This window comes from Narcine bancroftii, chromosome 10 (genome assembly GCF_036971445.1).
Source record: "Narcine bancroftii isolate sNarBan1 chromosome 10, sNarBan1.hap1, whole genome shotgun sequence".
NCBI lineage: Eukaryota > Metazoa > Chordata > Chondrichthyes > Torpediniformes > Narcinidae > Narcine > Narcine bancroftii.
Genome location: NC_091478.1, coordinates 91,070,695 through 91,087,126, shown reverse-complemented (window position 1 = coordinate 91,087,126; position 16,432 = coordinate 91,070,695). Strand labels below are relative to the sequence as shown.

Genomic DNA, 16,432 nt, shown 5'->3' with positions numbered 1-16,432 from the left:
AAGGTAAAGAACAAACAAAACATTCATTCTATATAAACACCATGATCAGGGTTGGACTTTCACTTCTATTTTAGAATATTTTCACTCCAATGCCTCGTCTCCTTGTCTGACTAGGATATTCAATTTTAACCATTAGGCCATCAAAGTTAGTTGTAGCTGAACCTAAACTATCAGTGGAGATTTGTTTTGACTTCCTTGTTTTTTTTTAACAGGCTTACATTTGTCACAGCTCGTGAGGGTCATATGATTAAGTTGTTGTCCTATATCAACATCAGACGTTTAACACCTTCTCCAGCTCTCTTGTTCAATGTAAGAAATTCACGTTTTTATTTACGACTGGCAAAAATTACAGTGCCCGAGTACTAATAAAATGAATGTAAGAATAATGTAACCATTTGTCCATTCAAAGTTTTGGCAGAACATTATAAACAGTATCGACTGGGCTCTCATTTGCTGAAAGTGCTTTACTTGTGAAAATTGCCCAGTGGTACCAACAAAGACTTGCGAATCGACAGTCTCTTTGTTTTCTTATACAGTAAAACTTCTGTTATCCAGAATTCAAACAACAGCAAAAAAATTGGTGGGAAGTAAGATGGTAAAAAATACAGAAATTTAAAATTGGCGTAACTCACCATTAGTTCACTAATCACGCAATCAAGCAACTGGAAAATTTACTCCTCGTAGGTGCTGGATACCAGGGGTTTTACTGTATTCAATATTGAAATGTATCCAAAGAGCAAATAATTTTGTTTGATGTTGAACTTGACTGATTCTGTTATTCATGGAAGAACCTAAAGGTTGATGACCTGCTATGTGGTGTAAATGTTACACCTTGGGAAAAAAAAGGCATGATTGAAAATCCAGAATACACTACCCCCTCTGTCTGTAATGGTGATATCATGAAGCTCAAACATGCAGTTGATCAAATAGGTGGACAAAGACTTTGTAAATGTGGATAGTTGTAGTTTTAGTCTCACATTTTTCTCATTCACCCCCCACCCCAACATGGAAATCAAATATGATCAAATTCCAACAAAAAAGAACAAATACTGGGGGTAGATTTCTCCAATCAGGCTTGAACCCTGTAGATAGTTTACGTACTTTTCGACCCCATGTCATCACCAAATATTTTGCAGCTATGAGGTACTTCTGAAAAGTTGCTATTTAGGGAACAGGCCAGCTATTTTGTGCCCTGCAAGCTTTTTCTATAGTAATGTGCTAATAACAAAATAATCAATTATGGAGGTTGATCTGGGGAATAGATATCAGACAGCACACCAGGGAGGACTGCCCTGCCTGAGACCGCACACCAGGGAGGACTGCCCTGCCTGAGACCGCACACCAGGGAGGACTGCCCTGCCTGAGACCGCACACCAGGGAGGACTGCCCTGCCTGAGACCGCACACCAAGGAGGACTGCCCTGCCTGAGACCGCACACCAGGGAGGACTGCCCTGCCTGAGACCGCACACCAGGGAGGACTGCCCTGCCTGAGACCGCACACCAGGGAGGACTGCCCTGCCTGAGACCGCACACCAGGGAGGACTGCCCTGCCTGAGACCGCACACCAGGGAGGACTGCCCTGCCTGAGACCGCACACCAGGGAGGACTGCCCTGCCTGAGACCGCACACCAGGGAGAACTGCCCTGCCTGCTCTTCAAAATAGTGCCGTTAGATAATTTCCCTTTACTTCACCTCACCTCAGACAGATGAGCAGTACTTCTGTTCTGCACCAGGGTTTCAGCCTTTAGTTTTGTCATCATTTCTCTGGAGTTTGACTTGAGCCCATGTACAGTATGTTAAAATACTTCCAATTGAGGAAGTGAAATCATACAATCTTCTCTTGTAATATATTCATATGTTATAAAATGGCCTCAGCATGACTAGGCCAGCCTTTAATTCTTTCTTGACCATCAAGACTAAAATGAAGGCAATGCATTGTGCTCTGATGTAGGTGATCATGTTCAGCCTTTCCTATTCACTGGATCTTCGAATGCCAACTTCGATGTTTCTAGTAGTGGGAGACCACTAGACTAGAGGGCACAGCTTCAGAATAAAAGGACAATCTCTTGGAACAGAGATGAAGAGAAATTTCTTCATAGAAAAAAAACAGAAGATAGGAGCAGGAGTAGGTCATTCGACCCTTCGAGCCTGCTCCGCCATTCAACGAGATCATGGCTGATCTTAAAGTTCAGTACCCCGTCCCCGCCTTCTCTCTGTAACCTTTAATACCCTTATACTGAAGAAATATATCTAAATCCCTCTTAAATATATTTAATGAACCTGCCTCTACTGCCCTCTGTGGCAATGAATTCCACAGATTCACCACCCTCTGGGTAAAGAAATTCCTCCTCATCTCGGTCCTAAATGGTTTTCCTTTTATCCTCAAACCATGGCCCCGGGTGGTGAATCTGTGGAATTTGTTGCTACAGATGGCTATGGAAGCAGAGGCTGATAGGTTCTTGATTACTAAGGGCATCACATGCAAGGCAGGAAAATGGGATTGAAAGGAAGAATACATCAGCCATGATTTGAACGACAGAGCAGACCTGAATGGCCTAATGGCCTAATTCTGCTCCTATCTTTTATGGTCTTATGGCCACGTCTTGCACTGCAGTGGAATGTAAAATACAGAAGCAAAATGAAGACAACCAACTCCTGAAATCTGCTCTGGATTCTATCTTGATCTCAATGCCACCTTCCCTATCTCTACCCATACATCTTGACTTCCTTATTAAATGTCTATCATTCTCTGCTTTGAATACATTGAACATCCCTGATGACCTATCTTATAAAAATTCAAGAGAAAGCTATTGGGTCTATGCTAGCTCCCAGGCAAGGAATGTCACTAGTCTCATTCCACTTATCTTTGAGTTCCCTGCAAATACTGACTACATATCAATCTACACCCTTTGATTTTTTTTGCTACTTAAGGGAAAATGTACAGTAACTAATTAATGTACCAGCACATCTGTGGGATGTTGGGAGGAAATGGAGCACTCCGGCAGCCACACAGGGAACATACAAATTGTTCCCAGTCATGATTTGATATCAGGATGTAATCCAGGTCCCTGGTGATGAGGCAGCAGTATGTCGTATATCGGGCTCTCTGAGTAGAGGTTTCATGAGAATCAGGATTTATTGTCATGAACAAGTAGTGGCAAGTTTTGTGGCAGCATGAGCATAATCCTGTGAGAAAAGCAAACTTTTTCTCTCTGTCTTAAATTGAAACTTTTCCCCTGAATCTTTCTTCGTGTCAAGCTCTCCACCATAGAAATCAACTAAGCGAGCATTCTGAAAGGTCTCCAATGCATCTATATTCTTTCTTAACTATGGAGACCAAATTATAAACCGAACTCTAGGTGTTGTCCAACCAGCACCTTTTGAACTTCCATTAAAACATCACTTTTTATACAGTATATTTCTTGTAATTAGTCTTCCTAATTATTTGCTGTACCTTTATGCTAATCTTTGGTTTTCATGCATGAGGACCCATGGATCCCTTTAGGTGGTGACATTTTGTACTCTCTGCTTAAATACTAATTTGCTTTTTCATTTTTCCTTCCAAAATAGATATCCTTGTGCTTTTGCACATTGTATACCATTTATCATCTTTCCCATTCTCTTAACCTAACTATATCTCTTTCCAGGCACTTGTCCTTTCTTCATAACTCACTGTTCTTTGTATCATTTGCAAATTTGTCTACAGTGAACCATGTTCATGCGTTTCTTGTTACTACTAGGCATTATCAATAGTTGAGATCTCTGTGGGATATTGCTAGTTTCCGATTTTACCATTCTAAAATGACCCTTTCATCACAAATTTCTGTTTTTTGTTAGTTAGCCAATATTCTATCTACACCAATAGATTCTCCTCAGTATCTATCCAATTATTAAGAATCATGTAACACTTAAAAAAAAATTAGTTAATTGTAAAACCATTGTATAATTCATTTTCACAGTTAAATTTTTTCATATCATACTGTATTTCACAGGGCTTGTTAGCTATTATCTACATAATTCCAGCAGATATCAACACCCTTATAAATTACTTCAGCTTTGCTTCCTGGATTTTCTATGGACTGACAACATTCTCATTGATTGTCATGAGATTTACAAGAAAGGATCTTAAAAGACCAGTAAAGGTGAGATGGAAATTATTTTTCTTTCCTTCTGATGTAATATTATGGATGGTATGACTCAACAATTCAACTTTTCATTCATTTTCAGCAATCCTGTTTAATTTTGGTAAACTTTAACTCACAAAAGATTTTTCCCTTATTTAGTTTATATGAGCCAAAAAACAAAATACAATTTAGAAGTCAGCGTCTGTGGAGAAGTTAATGTTTCAGTTCTGATGAAAGCTCATCACACTGAAATGCTCGATAGTCGTGGCCAAATCTCTGGAGTATTTCTGTTCTCTTTCATATTTTAAACCTAACAGAAATTTGCCATTGTAATCTATTTGTTAGATCTATTATTGAAAACTCATCAGAATACGAGACTATGGTTATATTTTACATCCAACGTTTTATGAAATGGTTTTGCATCACACTTTAAATTGTCTCATCTACATCTTTAGGGTTTAATTTAACTAAATACCATGGCTCAGTTGAGATAGCATGCTAATGGTCTCTGAGAATTAATTTAATTGTTTATTGTTACACATATGAACCTACAGTGCAAAAACCTTGTTTCTGTGCTATCCAGGTAGGTCAACCCATATTTTACAACAGTTTGTGCAAAATGCAACATTAGTGTAGAGTAAAGAGTAATTGAGAAATGGTTCAATTTAAACAGTGCAAGGGCAGCATTGTTTGACAGATGAGAAGTCTATTCAACAGTGGGAAAATTTATCTGCCTTTCTGAGGCAGAAGTAAGTGGAAACCGAGTCAATGGTGGGGCAGTTGGTTTGTGTGATGGCCCAAGCAGTATTCACAGCTCTTTGCAATTTCTGTGGTCTTGGCCAAAGCACATTTGGGCAGAATAAGTTCTGTGGTGCATTGATAAAAATTTGTAAAAGGCATTGGGGACATCGCAAATTTCTTTAGGTTTCTGAGGAAGGAGAGTTGATGGAACACTTTTTTTTTGGCTGTAGCATTGTGTGGTTGGACTGGGACAGATTGTTGATGATATTTATATCTAAAATATAAAGCTGTCCAGCACGGATGATACAGACCAGACCATATGTTTCCCATCTCCATCTGTCTTCCTGAATTTGAAATTGATGACCTTTGTTAAATTTGAGGGAGGGGTTGTGGCCTTGACATCATTAGATCCTCTGTTTCCTTCATGTACACCAGCTCTTCATTGTATTAAATCAAAACTTCAACAACGGTGCGTTCTTCAATCTTATGTATGGAGTTTGAGCAGTATTGAGTCATGAGAGTGTTCCATTATTATGATTCTTCAACAACGTTATCTTTTCCTGATGTAGAACCATGCAACTAAACATCATGTAGATTCTCTCCGATGCCACAAGTTATTTTAATTCGTCCAAAGCAATAAACCAATTTGTGAGAGCATGAATTGGAATGTATGGTAGCTCATTAGGTCTTAGAACTTTCTAGATTAGAGCTGGTTAAATGTTATTAGTAGATGTTCATTTCTTTAGTGGGTCTGCCAAATTGTTGCTTTGATAACTGAATGCATCCTGAAGTTGAAATGTGCACTTCACATGGGACAAAGTGTCTGTGGGTGGATGCTGGTTACTTAGTAACCTGAACTGAAACACATTGAGAGTGATAATGGGACAGTCTGTCCCCCAAAAAATTTCTCAGGATTGAACTGTGAAAATCTCACTTTATCTTTTTATTTCAGATTCCCATAATTTTTCCAATCATTATAACTATTATCGCTGTCTATCTGGTTCTTGCTCCAATTATTGATTCTCCAGACTGGGCATACCTATACTGTACACTGTTCATTGTGGGAGGATTGATATTTTACGTCCTGTTTGTGTATTTTCACTTCAGTTGGACTCGCAGAATAATGAGTAAGTAGTAAATATTTGTTTAAAACCTTGTTAATTTGCAAGTAGAGATAAATTATAATAATATCCAAGTTTAATGTACTGTATTTGACGGCATATAAGACTCACTGATGTGGGACGCCCCTCCCCGCTATTTTTAGCATTTGATTTCAGAGGGTCCTGTTGATTGCTCCCTCCCTCCTGTCAGTTGCTCACTTTCAGTGTTTTGAGGGGAGCACTGGGCCTTGATGATCAAGCTTTGTTTATCAAACCTGATCATCAAGGCCCAGCGCTCCGCTCAAAGCACTGTGGGAGACAGCGAGTGATGGGAGGGAGCAAGCCTGAGCTGCTCGCCCATTGCCACCTTTCCCTGCACTTCATTCAATCTGTTTGGAAAGCTGTGCTCATTTAACGAAGCCCGATTGTCAAGGCCAAGTGCTCCCCTCAAAGCACTGTGGGAAACAATGAGTGATGGGAGGGAGATAGAGCTGGCGGCGGGAAGGAGGGAGAGCGAGGCTTCTTACTGGGGGAAGTGAGTGGCATCGGTGGTGACCCTGGAAAGCACAGGTAAGAAGTTTGAGCGCTTTCCTCCTGTTGCCATCTTGCAAAATAACAGCACCAAAATATCACATTTGCATATAGGACCCAGGGTGGTTTTTGAGGTGATTTTTTTCGGGGGGGGGAGAAAAGGGGGATCCTGTGTGCTGTCACATATGATCATTTAGTTTAAATAAATGATATTAAAATATTAATATGCACTTTTGGCATTCTAACAATGATTAGTGATTACTGTAATAAAGTAGGAAAGTTAGGTGAAACAAGAACAATTCTGAGAAGCCACAGAGGGGAGAGGGTGAGTGGATAGATCAGATCTAAACTTCATATCAAAGAGTAATTGCTTGGAACAGATTGAATGTAGAGATGTGTGTGATGGCTGGCCATATCAACAATTCTTGAATGTAAATAAGGACAACCAAGTAAGCACAAAAGCAATCTTGCTTAAAATTAAATGGAAAATTGAGTGAAGGAGGCGTTTAAGGGGAGCTTCTTGAATGAATGGAATAGAAACATTCCAACAAGGAATAAAATTTCCCAGAGGAGGCATACATCATATCAGACAAAGAAAAACCATGTAATTGTACAGAGTTGGGTGGCAGAACAAAAGTTCAAGTTCAGGTTTAATTTATTGATTGCACAAATACAACTTGACAAAATGTGTTCTCCAGTCCTCAGTGCAAAAATAGGACAGAATAAAAATAAAAACAAATTTTGTCTTGAACATTAATTAATGAAAAGTACAATGTGAGGCAGCTAGAAATATATGAAAACACATACAATAATTTTTGATAGATATTTAAATAAAGTAAACGTTGGTCCAAAAGAAAATGAACACAGGGAATTAATAATGGAAAAAAAAAGAACACTCTTGACTATGAGAGATTCAAGTAATGTCCCCAAAATGTCTATAAATCAAGAATTGAAAGTAAAGGAGAAACTCAGGACAATTACAATGACAGGTGTTTTGGTCCTGATTAACTTCATCCTCAGATTATAAAAGAAGAGGCTGATAAAATGGTTGGCATTGATTTTAATATTATAAAATGTCCTTGATTCAGGGAAGGTTCTTTAACATTGGGAATATCAAACATTACTCCATTTTAAAAAAAGGACAGACCTTGCCTAATATTTGTCACAGAAAAAAATTTAAGGCTCTATTAAACATGTTATAGCAAGACATAGAGAAATTAAGGTAACAGGGCAAAGTCATGTGGTTCTGTGAAAGGGAAACTGAGCTGAACAAATTTATTGGAGTTCTTTGAAGAAGTAACATGCTCTGGTGAAAGGAAACCATTTACATACTATACTTGTTTCTTCATAAAACATTTCAAAAGGTGCTTTAGCAAAGGTGACTGTAGAGAATAAATGCTAATAGTACCAGAGGTAACATTGATGTGCTTTGAATTTAGGCTGATTAACAAGACATGTAGCTTTTTATGACATTTAGGATAGTGAGGATTTATTATATTATTGTGCAATTTGTTATCAATGACTTGGATGAAGACATGGAAAATATCATTAAATTTGCCAACGACAGTTTGGAAAGTAAGTTGCAAAGGAGATACAAGCAAAGAATGGCATGCAGGGTACTGGAAGTAATTGGGGAAGCTAACAATGTTATATTGCTAAGAGAATTGAATGCAAAAGTAGAGGTATATGGGTAGTTATTTATGACACCAGTGAGACCAGATCTGGAGTAGCATGCAGTATGAGTCTCATCATTTAAGGAAGCATGTTAATGTTTTATAGCACAGAATCAGCCCATTTAACCCAACTTGAATAACAACGTATTACCCACCTTTTGTAGGGGGCAGTAGATTTTCAGAGGGAAGTTAGTTACTTTTTTTTGAATATTTTATTTATGATTTTCCAAACTTAAACTCGAACAGTCATCAATGTTAATGTTGACCATATCAATATTGATTAAAATTTACAATGATCAATTCTATACAAGATTTTCTGTACAATTCAAGCTTTTCTCTACCCTTCCCTCACCCCCCCCACCCCCTCATACACCCTCCATATTTAACACTTAACCAACCACAGTTACACACAACATTCAGAATGTTCACAACAAAGGTATGAAACCTATATCAGGGATTTATGGGTTTGTCACATCATGGCAGCCATGTTGAACCTGGTTCATTACTTCCAGGAGAGGGGGAATTAATAACTCTTTAAATGTTTTATAATATTCTATTGGAAATCCATCCTCTCATAGTGTTTTATTGTTCGGCAGCTTTTTTAATATATCCTGTGCTTCCTCTATTTCAAATGGTTTTATTAGTTTGTTTTGTTCCTCTTCTTGCAATTTTGGCAGTTCAATTTTAGCTAAAGACTCCTCTATTTTATCATCTTTCCCATCATTCTCAGTTTGGTATAATTGTTTTAAAATTCCTTAAAGATTTCATTAATCTCTGTTGGGTAATATGTAATTTGTTTGTCCTTTTTCCTTGATGCCAATACAGTTCTTTTAGCTTGTTCTGTTTTAAGTTGCCAGGCTAATATTTTATGTGTTTTTTTTTCTCCCAGTTCGTAATACCTTTGTTTTGTTTTCATTATGTTCTTCTCCACCTTATACGTTTGTAATGTTTCGTATTTTATTTTTTTGTCTGCAAATTCTCTCTCTTTCATTATATCATCCCTTTTTACTAGTTCCTTTTCTGTACTTACTATCTCCTTTTCCAACTGCTCTATTTCCCGATTGTAATCCTTTTTCATCTTAGTAACATAACTTATTATCTGCCCTCTAATGAAGGCTTTCATTGCATCCCATAATATAAATTTGTCTTTTACTGATTCTGTGTTTATTTCAAAATACTTTTTAATTTGGCATTCAATAAACTCTCTAAATTCCTGCCTTTTAAGTAGCATGGAGTTTAACTTCCATCTATATGTTCTTGGTGGGATGTCCTCCAGTTCTGTTGCTAATAACAGAGGTGAATGATCTGATAGTAGTCTAGTTTTATACTCAATTTTCCTAACTCCCCCTTGAATATGGGCTGACAACAAAAACATATCAATCCTTGAGTATGTTTTGTGCCTACTCGAATAATATGAGTATTTCTTCTCTCTTGGGTGTTGCCTCCTCCATGTATCTATAAGTTTCATTTCCTGCATTGATTTAACCATAAATTTGGCCACTTTATTCTTTTTGTTTGTCTTTTGTCCAGTTTTATCCAACATTAGGTCCAAATTAAGGTTAAAATCCCCTCCAATCAATATATTTCCTTGTGCGTCTGCAATCTTCAAAAAAAATCCTGCATAAACTTTTGATCCTCCTCATTAGGCGCATATAGAGCAAATTCCAAAATTCTGACTATATCTGACACTTTATCATTACATACCTCCCTGCTGGTTCTATTATTTCCTCCTCTATTTTGATTGGTACATTTTTGTTAACTAATATGGCTACACCACTAGCTTTTGAATTGTAGGATGCTGCCACTACGTGTCCTACCCAGTCTCTCTTTAATTTATTATGTTCCACTTCAGTTAGATGCGGTTTCTGCACAAATGCTATATCTATTTTTTCCTTCTTCAATAAATTTAGTAGCCTCTTCCTTTTAATTTGGTTATGTATTCGATTAATGTTTATAGTCATATTGTTCAACGTAGCCATGTTATGTCTTGCTTACACCGCTTTTTCACCTCCTCGCCACCTCCATCCACCTTTTTCCCATTTTCACCTCTTAGTTTTCCCTTATTAAACTCAATGTACATTTAAAACATAAAATACCCCAACAGTTCCCACACCACAACTCCACTTTCCATTTGGATTGTGATCTTGCTCACAAGCATCAACTGATTTTGCAGTGACGATTATTCCCCCTCTACCCAACCCTTTCCAGAAAACACTTTTTTAACACATATAACAAAGGTCACTCTTTTTTTTTCCCCCTTACTCCCTTCCTTCCCTTCTCTTTTCCCTCTTTAGTTCTTCACATATACATTGTTTTTACATCTTTATATATACTTTATCGCCGTTCTTCATTCTTGTTATATCTCTTCTTCCTGCAAACATTCTGTGAATTCTTGCGCTTTCTCTGTATCTGAGAACAGTCTATTTTGCTCCCCGGGTATAAATATTTTAAGCACGGCTGGATGTCTTGATATGAATTTGTAACCTTTTTTCACTGTATTAAATCATTTTCACTGTATTAAACTCTTTCCTCCTTTTTCAGAGTTCAAAACTTATGTCTGGGTAAAAAAATATTTTTTGACCCTTGTATTCCAATGGCTTATTATCTTCTCTAACTTTATTCCTTGCCCGCTCCAGTATATTTTCTCTTGCCATATATCTCAAAAATTTTACTAAGATGGATCTTGGTTTTTGATGTGTCTGCGGTTTCGGAGCTAGTGTTCTGTGTGCCCTTCCTATTTCCATTCCTTCCTGTATTTCTGTTGTTCCCAGGACCTTTGGGATCCATCCTTTTATAAATTCCTTCATGTCTGTGCCTTCTTCACCCTCCTTCAGGCCCACTATTTTTATGTTGTTTCGCCTACTATAATTTTCCAACATATCAATTTTCTGAGATAACAACTCTTGTGTCTCTTAAATTTTTTTGTCACTTTCTTCCAATTTTTCTCATTTCTACAGCCGTTTCCCGCTCTTCCACATTCTCTACTCTTTTCCCTATTTCTGTCATGACTAGCTCTAAACTTTACATTTTATCTTCTGCTCTTTTTATTTTCCTTTTAATTGCACTAAATTCTAATGATAACCATTCTTTTAATGATCTCATTTGATCTTCAGAAAAAGCTTTATCTATATTCTGTCCATCAGTTTTACCTTCTATTTCTCTGTGAAGATCTTGGTCTTCTTCTTCCTCTTCTTCTGTGTCTGTCTCTTCTGTTTTTCCTGATGAGCTGCTTGTATCTCTTTGTCGGGCCTCCTCTTGCTGGGTCTTTTGCTGTTGGTCCTCACCTCCTGGGCTGCTCGTCTATTGGGCCTCCTGTCGTTGATCCTCTTGTCGGTCACCTCTCCATCTTTCTCCCTTGTCTGTCTCCTTGCTCCCTCCTCTGCTGCCTTTCTCGTCCTCCAGCTGAGCGCCCTGGTGTCGGGCATCCCTCAGCTGTTCACGCTGTGGCTGCCCACTCTTCTGCTGAGCCCCTCTCCCATCAATGTCCTCTTTTTCCTTTGATTGCGCACTGCACACGCGCAACTCCTCGCGCATGCACAGTTGCGCACTTTTGTTTGGATCCGAGAGCCATTTTTGAAGTCCACCGGTTGGAGGTCGCGACTAACCTCGGGGATTGGGTGCTCCTCGCCACCACAGCTCCCTGTTCCTTCTTTTTTCTTCTCTGGTGACTTTTCTACTTTTTTTTTCGGTTGTTTTTACTTTCTCCTTCTTGGGTGCCATCTTCTTTCTCTTCTCTGTAACTTTATCTTCTATTTCTTATATTTTATTTTTGTTGTGCTTTGTCTTTTCCTAACTTTTTTCCTATTTTTCTGGAGAGGGCTGGTTTTCCTGTCTGGCCACTACTCCATCACGTGACTCCTCCTCATAGGGATTACTTAAAGTGGTATGTGAGTGGAAAGAAAATGTCTGAAAACCACTGATCTGAACCTTTCCTATCCATGTACCTGTATTTCATGACTTGTTCAATAAATTCTTATTCGAATTGTTTTTTTTCGCAAATTGTTCCCTAAACCCTCCACAATCTGTGTGATTAAGTTTCCCCTCTGGTCCTCATTAAATTGTTCCTCTCTCGTCTGAATATTATTGCATTGAAAGCAGTTCTGCTAAGGTTTACTGGAGATATGCCTGGAATGTATAATCTATGGAGGAAGAGTTTAACAGGCTAGACTTGTATTCACTGAACTTTAGAAGAGAAGGGACTTGATAGAAATAGTTAATATTTGAGGGGTCATGATGAGATGGAGAGGATATACACTCAGAAAGCACAGTTTAAAAAGGGGTCATGTATGAGGTGAAGTTGAAATCCTTGAGTCTCTGGAATTCTCTTTCTCATGAGTTATTAGGCATTTAAGATACTTGATAAACAAGTGTGTGAATGGTTCCAGCAGGTAGACAGAAATGCAGAGTGAGATCACAGTTAGATAAACCATAATCTTGTTAAGTGATGAAGCAATTTGAGAAATTGAATGTCTATTCCTGCCCCTAATTTAGTGAAAACATTGCAGATAAATGTCTGTATCACATTGCATAAAGGAGTAAAGTTAGTGAATCATACATTTTTGTTATGAAAATCTGTTTTTGTCCAGAATGTCTACAAAATACAATGGCTGTATATATCAATTAGTTCAAAGAGTTTCTATAAATGGACCTGATTACACTACTGCTTCTTGTTATTTGCCATCATATTTTTCAGCATGTTTTGTGGATAGTATGTATTATTTTTAAAAAGTATATTTGTTTTTGTCAAATTACAAAAACTATTTAGTGATAGCATAAACAGGAATTAAAGTAATTTAGAAGACCAGAATTCTTTGGGATATAATGGGAAAGCCACACTTATTACTTGCCTTTTCGGAGTTTTGAGTTTATATTGGGTAACTCGGATCCAAAATCTCACACGAACCATGTTGACAAAATACTCTCAATTTTGAATTGACATGTTATTTTTGTCAACATGGTTCAGTGTGAGATTTTGGATCTGAGTTTAACTAACTCAATAAATATTTATTATAAAAATATTAAATTAGAGTTTCAACAAATAGCACATCTTTTGAGATATTTTTGAAGATGGCTGCTTTTAAGATTTTGGCTATTTCATATACAGACAATTTCACTTTAACCATCAGTGAAATCACCTTTTAATTTTTAATATATAAATTGCTCTCAATGTAGAAAATATCTTTACATAATTGCTGTCATATTAAAAGAGTGCTTTATTATATTTCCAGGGCCTATTACCATGTATGTACAGCTGTTAATGGAGGTGGGACCATCAGAAAATGAAAAGTAAAATTATTAATCAAAGCACTTTTAATTCTTCCCTTTTAATATTCACTATTAATAGTGAGTGGAAAAAAGTTTACATGTAAATATATTAACTGACCTAATTTGTGTGATTTTTCATTGCTTAACTAATAACCATGGTAATACTTAAGTATTACTCAAGAATTACTTACAACCTTCTGCTATATATTTGACATCTTATTAATAAACTGGTTAACTTTACATTAATATTAATATTCAAAATGGTTTGTGTTGCATACTGTACATTATATTAAAATTCATGTTGAGAGATGTTCTTATTAATTGATCAACATCAAGTGGTTTACCATTCAATTTTCTTAAGTAGGAAATGCTGATTTTTGATCTGGCAACAGAGCAATGCATTGGGCAAAGACCAAGTATTTCTTGGAGGGTGTCCTTCTACACTTGAAAGATTTCACTTCTTATGGTATATTTCTTTCTTGAAACCTTCCATTATTGACGTAACTTTGAAAGAATGGTATATATTAGACATTAAATATTTTAAAGATTTATTTATCGAAGGAAGTCTTGCTTCTTTTGAATAACTGTCAGTTAAATACAGATGACCAAATAATCTTTTTTTTTTGGTTATTTACAAATTAGAGATTTTTTACGATCTCAATTACATACATTCCCTTTGAGCACTGATATAAATTTAATGGATGTAATGTCTAATTTATAACCTTTTTACAATGGTTCAATATCTAACCCTTATGGCATGTTGTTGGGAATAAGAGAGGCTCCTTTAGATAAATTAAAAATGCCTGGGAACAACACCTACAGCTTTTAATCTCTGAAGAAACTTGGAATGCAATTTTCAAATTGGTTAACAACTCATCTTTATGTACCCACCACTCCCTCCTACAATTTAAAGTAGTTCGTAGAGCTTATATGTCCAACTAAAGCCAAATTACATCATTTTTATACAGATGTATCTCCTAGTTGTGATAGTTGCAACAATAGAGATGCTTCATTAATTCATATGACTTAGGACAAGCCAGAGCCTTGAGAAATATTGGAATTAAATATTTCAAACTTTTTATGTACTTTTTAAAGTTAATTTTAAGCTTAATCCTTTAACTGCCTTGTTTGGTATTGTTGGAGAGACTGGCATAACTGTAACAGCATCTGATTTGCATGTACGATCCTTTATCTGGACATCTAAAATTTGGAAAACACCAAAATCCAGCAAATGGGAAGAGAGGCGGCAGCGCAAGTTGGGTATGCAGGGAAGGGGGAGACCGGCAACGCGAGTCAGACGGGGGGGAAACCAGCACCGCGAGTCGGGTAGGTGTGAATCGGGCGGGCGAGAGACCAGCAGTGTGAGTCAGGCAGGCGAGAGACCAGCAGTGACATCAGACAGGTGAGGGGGGGGGGGTGGTGGGGGAAGATGGGAGGGTGACTGGAAGCGGGTGGGGCTGGATACAGCAGCACAATTCAGGTGGGCTTAAATCTGGCTTTCTGAAATCCGGAAAAGTCCAAACTTCAGAACACACTGTCCCCCAAGGGTTCCGGATAAAGGATCATGTACCTGTATTAGCTTTTATTTCTCTTTTGGCTAGGGGGCAGTGTTGCTCAGATGGAAGGACATTGCTCCACCTACTCATGCTCAATGGCTACATGATGTCACGTTATGTTTAAATTTAGAGAAGATTAGATGATCGATTTCTGATTTGGAATCATAGAATGTTAAAGCACAGAAAATAGGCCATTCGACCCTTCCAGTCTGTGCTGACCAATAAAACTAGCTAGTCCCACTGACCAACTTTCATTCCATAACCCTCCAGACTACTCCTATCCATGTATTTATCCAATTTATTTTTAAAACTCAGGATTGAATCTGCATTAACTAGCTCAGGTGGCAGCTCATTTCACACTTCCACCACTCACTGAGTGAAAACTTTCCCCCAATGATCCCCTTATACCTTTTCCCCTTTCAGACTGAAGCTATGACCTCTGTAATTTATCTCCTCCAATTTGTGGAAACATCCTACTGACATCTACTCTGTCTATACCCCTCATAATCTTACAACCTCTATCAAGTCTCCCCTCATTCTTCTTTGTTCCAAGGAGTATCATCCTAACCTGTTTAATCTTTCCTAGTAACTCAACTCCTGAAGACCCAGCAATATCTTAGTAAATCTCTGCACTCATTCAATCTTATTGAGATGTTTCCTACTTCACTCTCCCTGCAAATCTAGTTTAAACCCCCCCCCCCAAAGCAGCATTACCCACAAGGATGTTAGTCCCCCTCAGGTGCAAACCGTCCCACCAGTTTAAAATGTCAAACACTGTGGGGACCTTTTATGAATTATTTTTAGAATTTCTGATTTAATATGAATGCAGAAGTGTTGACTAATAAGGTAATTTATTATTTTGATTAGGAATTCTTTTCTTTCCCTGCCAAACAGCTTTGATTTTGGTAGTGGGTTTAGATCTTTATATTACTGTAATATAATTTGTTTAAGTAAGAAAGCGGGTACCTGGATGAACTGGTGTGATCTAAGTGTAAAGTATATTTTTAACTTTTAATTTGCGTTTTATTGCTCTGAATTTTTCAATGTGAAATTTCAATTTCAATAAAAATATTGAAAATGAAAAAACAGTAATGGAAGTGTGGGTTTCAATTCCCAAAAGTCTACTTATGAAAAGTGAAAAACATTTCAACATGCATCTTGTTGGTAATTGTTGACAATTTGCATAGAATTGATGCCAATTAAGAACTGGTTTACTAGCAAATTCAAGACTTCAATGTGAATGTTAATACTTTAAGCCATTTCCTGGTGAGTTTTCAACTTTGGACCATTGGGAGAGGAGGAGTTTGCAATTTCCCAATACATACAGTAGTGAATCACTCTTGGATTATGTACCACATCTAATCTGATAAAGAATGCATAAACTCATTAAAGGTCTGTTTAAAAGAAAGATTCAGAACAAGGTAAGCAGATCTTAATTGTT

The 16,432-nt window shown here is 37.3% G+C and overlaps 1 protein-coding gene across 3 annotated transcripts in view; it reads left to right on the top strand.

Annotated features, from left to right (window-relative positions):
- The window catches only part of slc7a9 (solute carrier family 7 member 9), a 53,104-nt gene extending 38,274 nt beyond the window's left edge, over nt 1–14,830 (top strand). For all 3 annotated transcript variants that reach the window (XM_069901796.1, XM_069901795.1, XM_069901794.1), the window contains 4 exons: nt 213–309; nt 3,994–4,143; nt 5,819–5,993; nt 13,399–14,830. In XM_069901796.1, the coding sequence (XP_069757897.1) occupies nt 213–309; nt 3,994–4,143; nt 5,819–5,993; nt 13,399–13,460 (484 nt within the window). In that variant the 3' untranslated portion in view covers nt 13,461–14,830. The remainder of the gene's footprint in view (nt 1–212; nt 310–3,993; nt 4,144–5,818; nt 5,994–13,398) is intronic.
- Nucleotides 14,831–16,432: the final 1,602 nt, after the last annotated feature.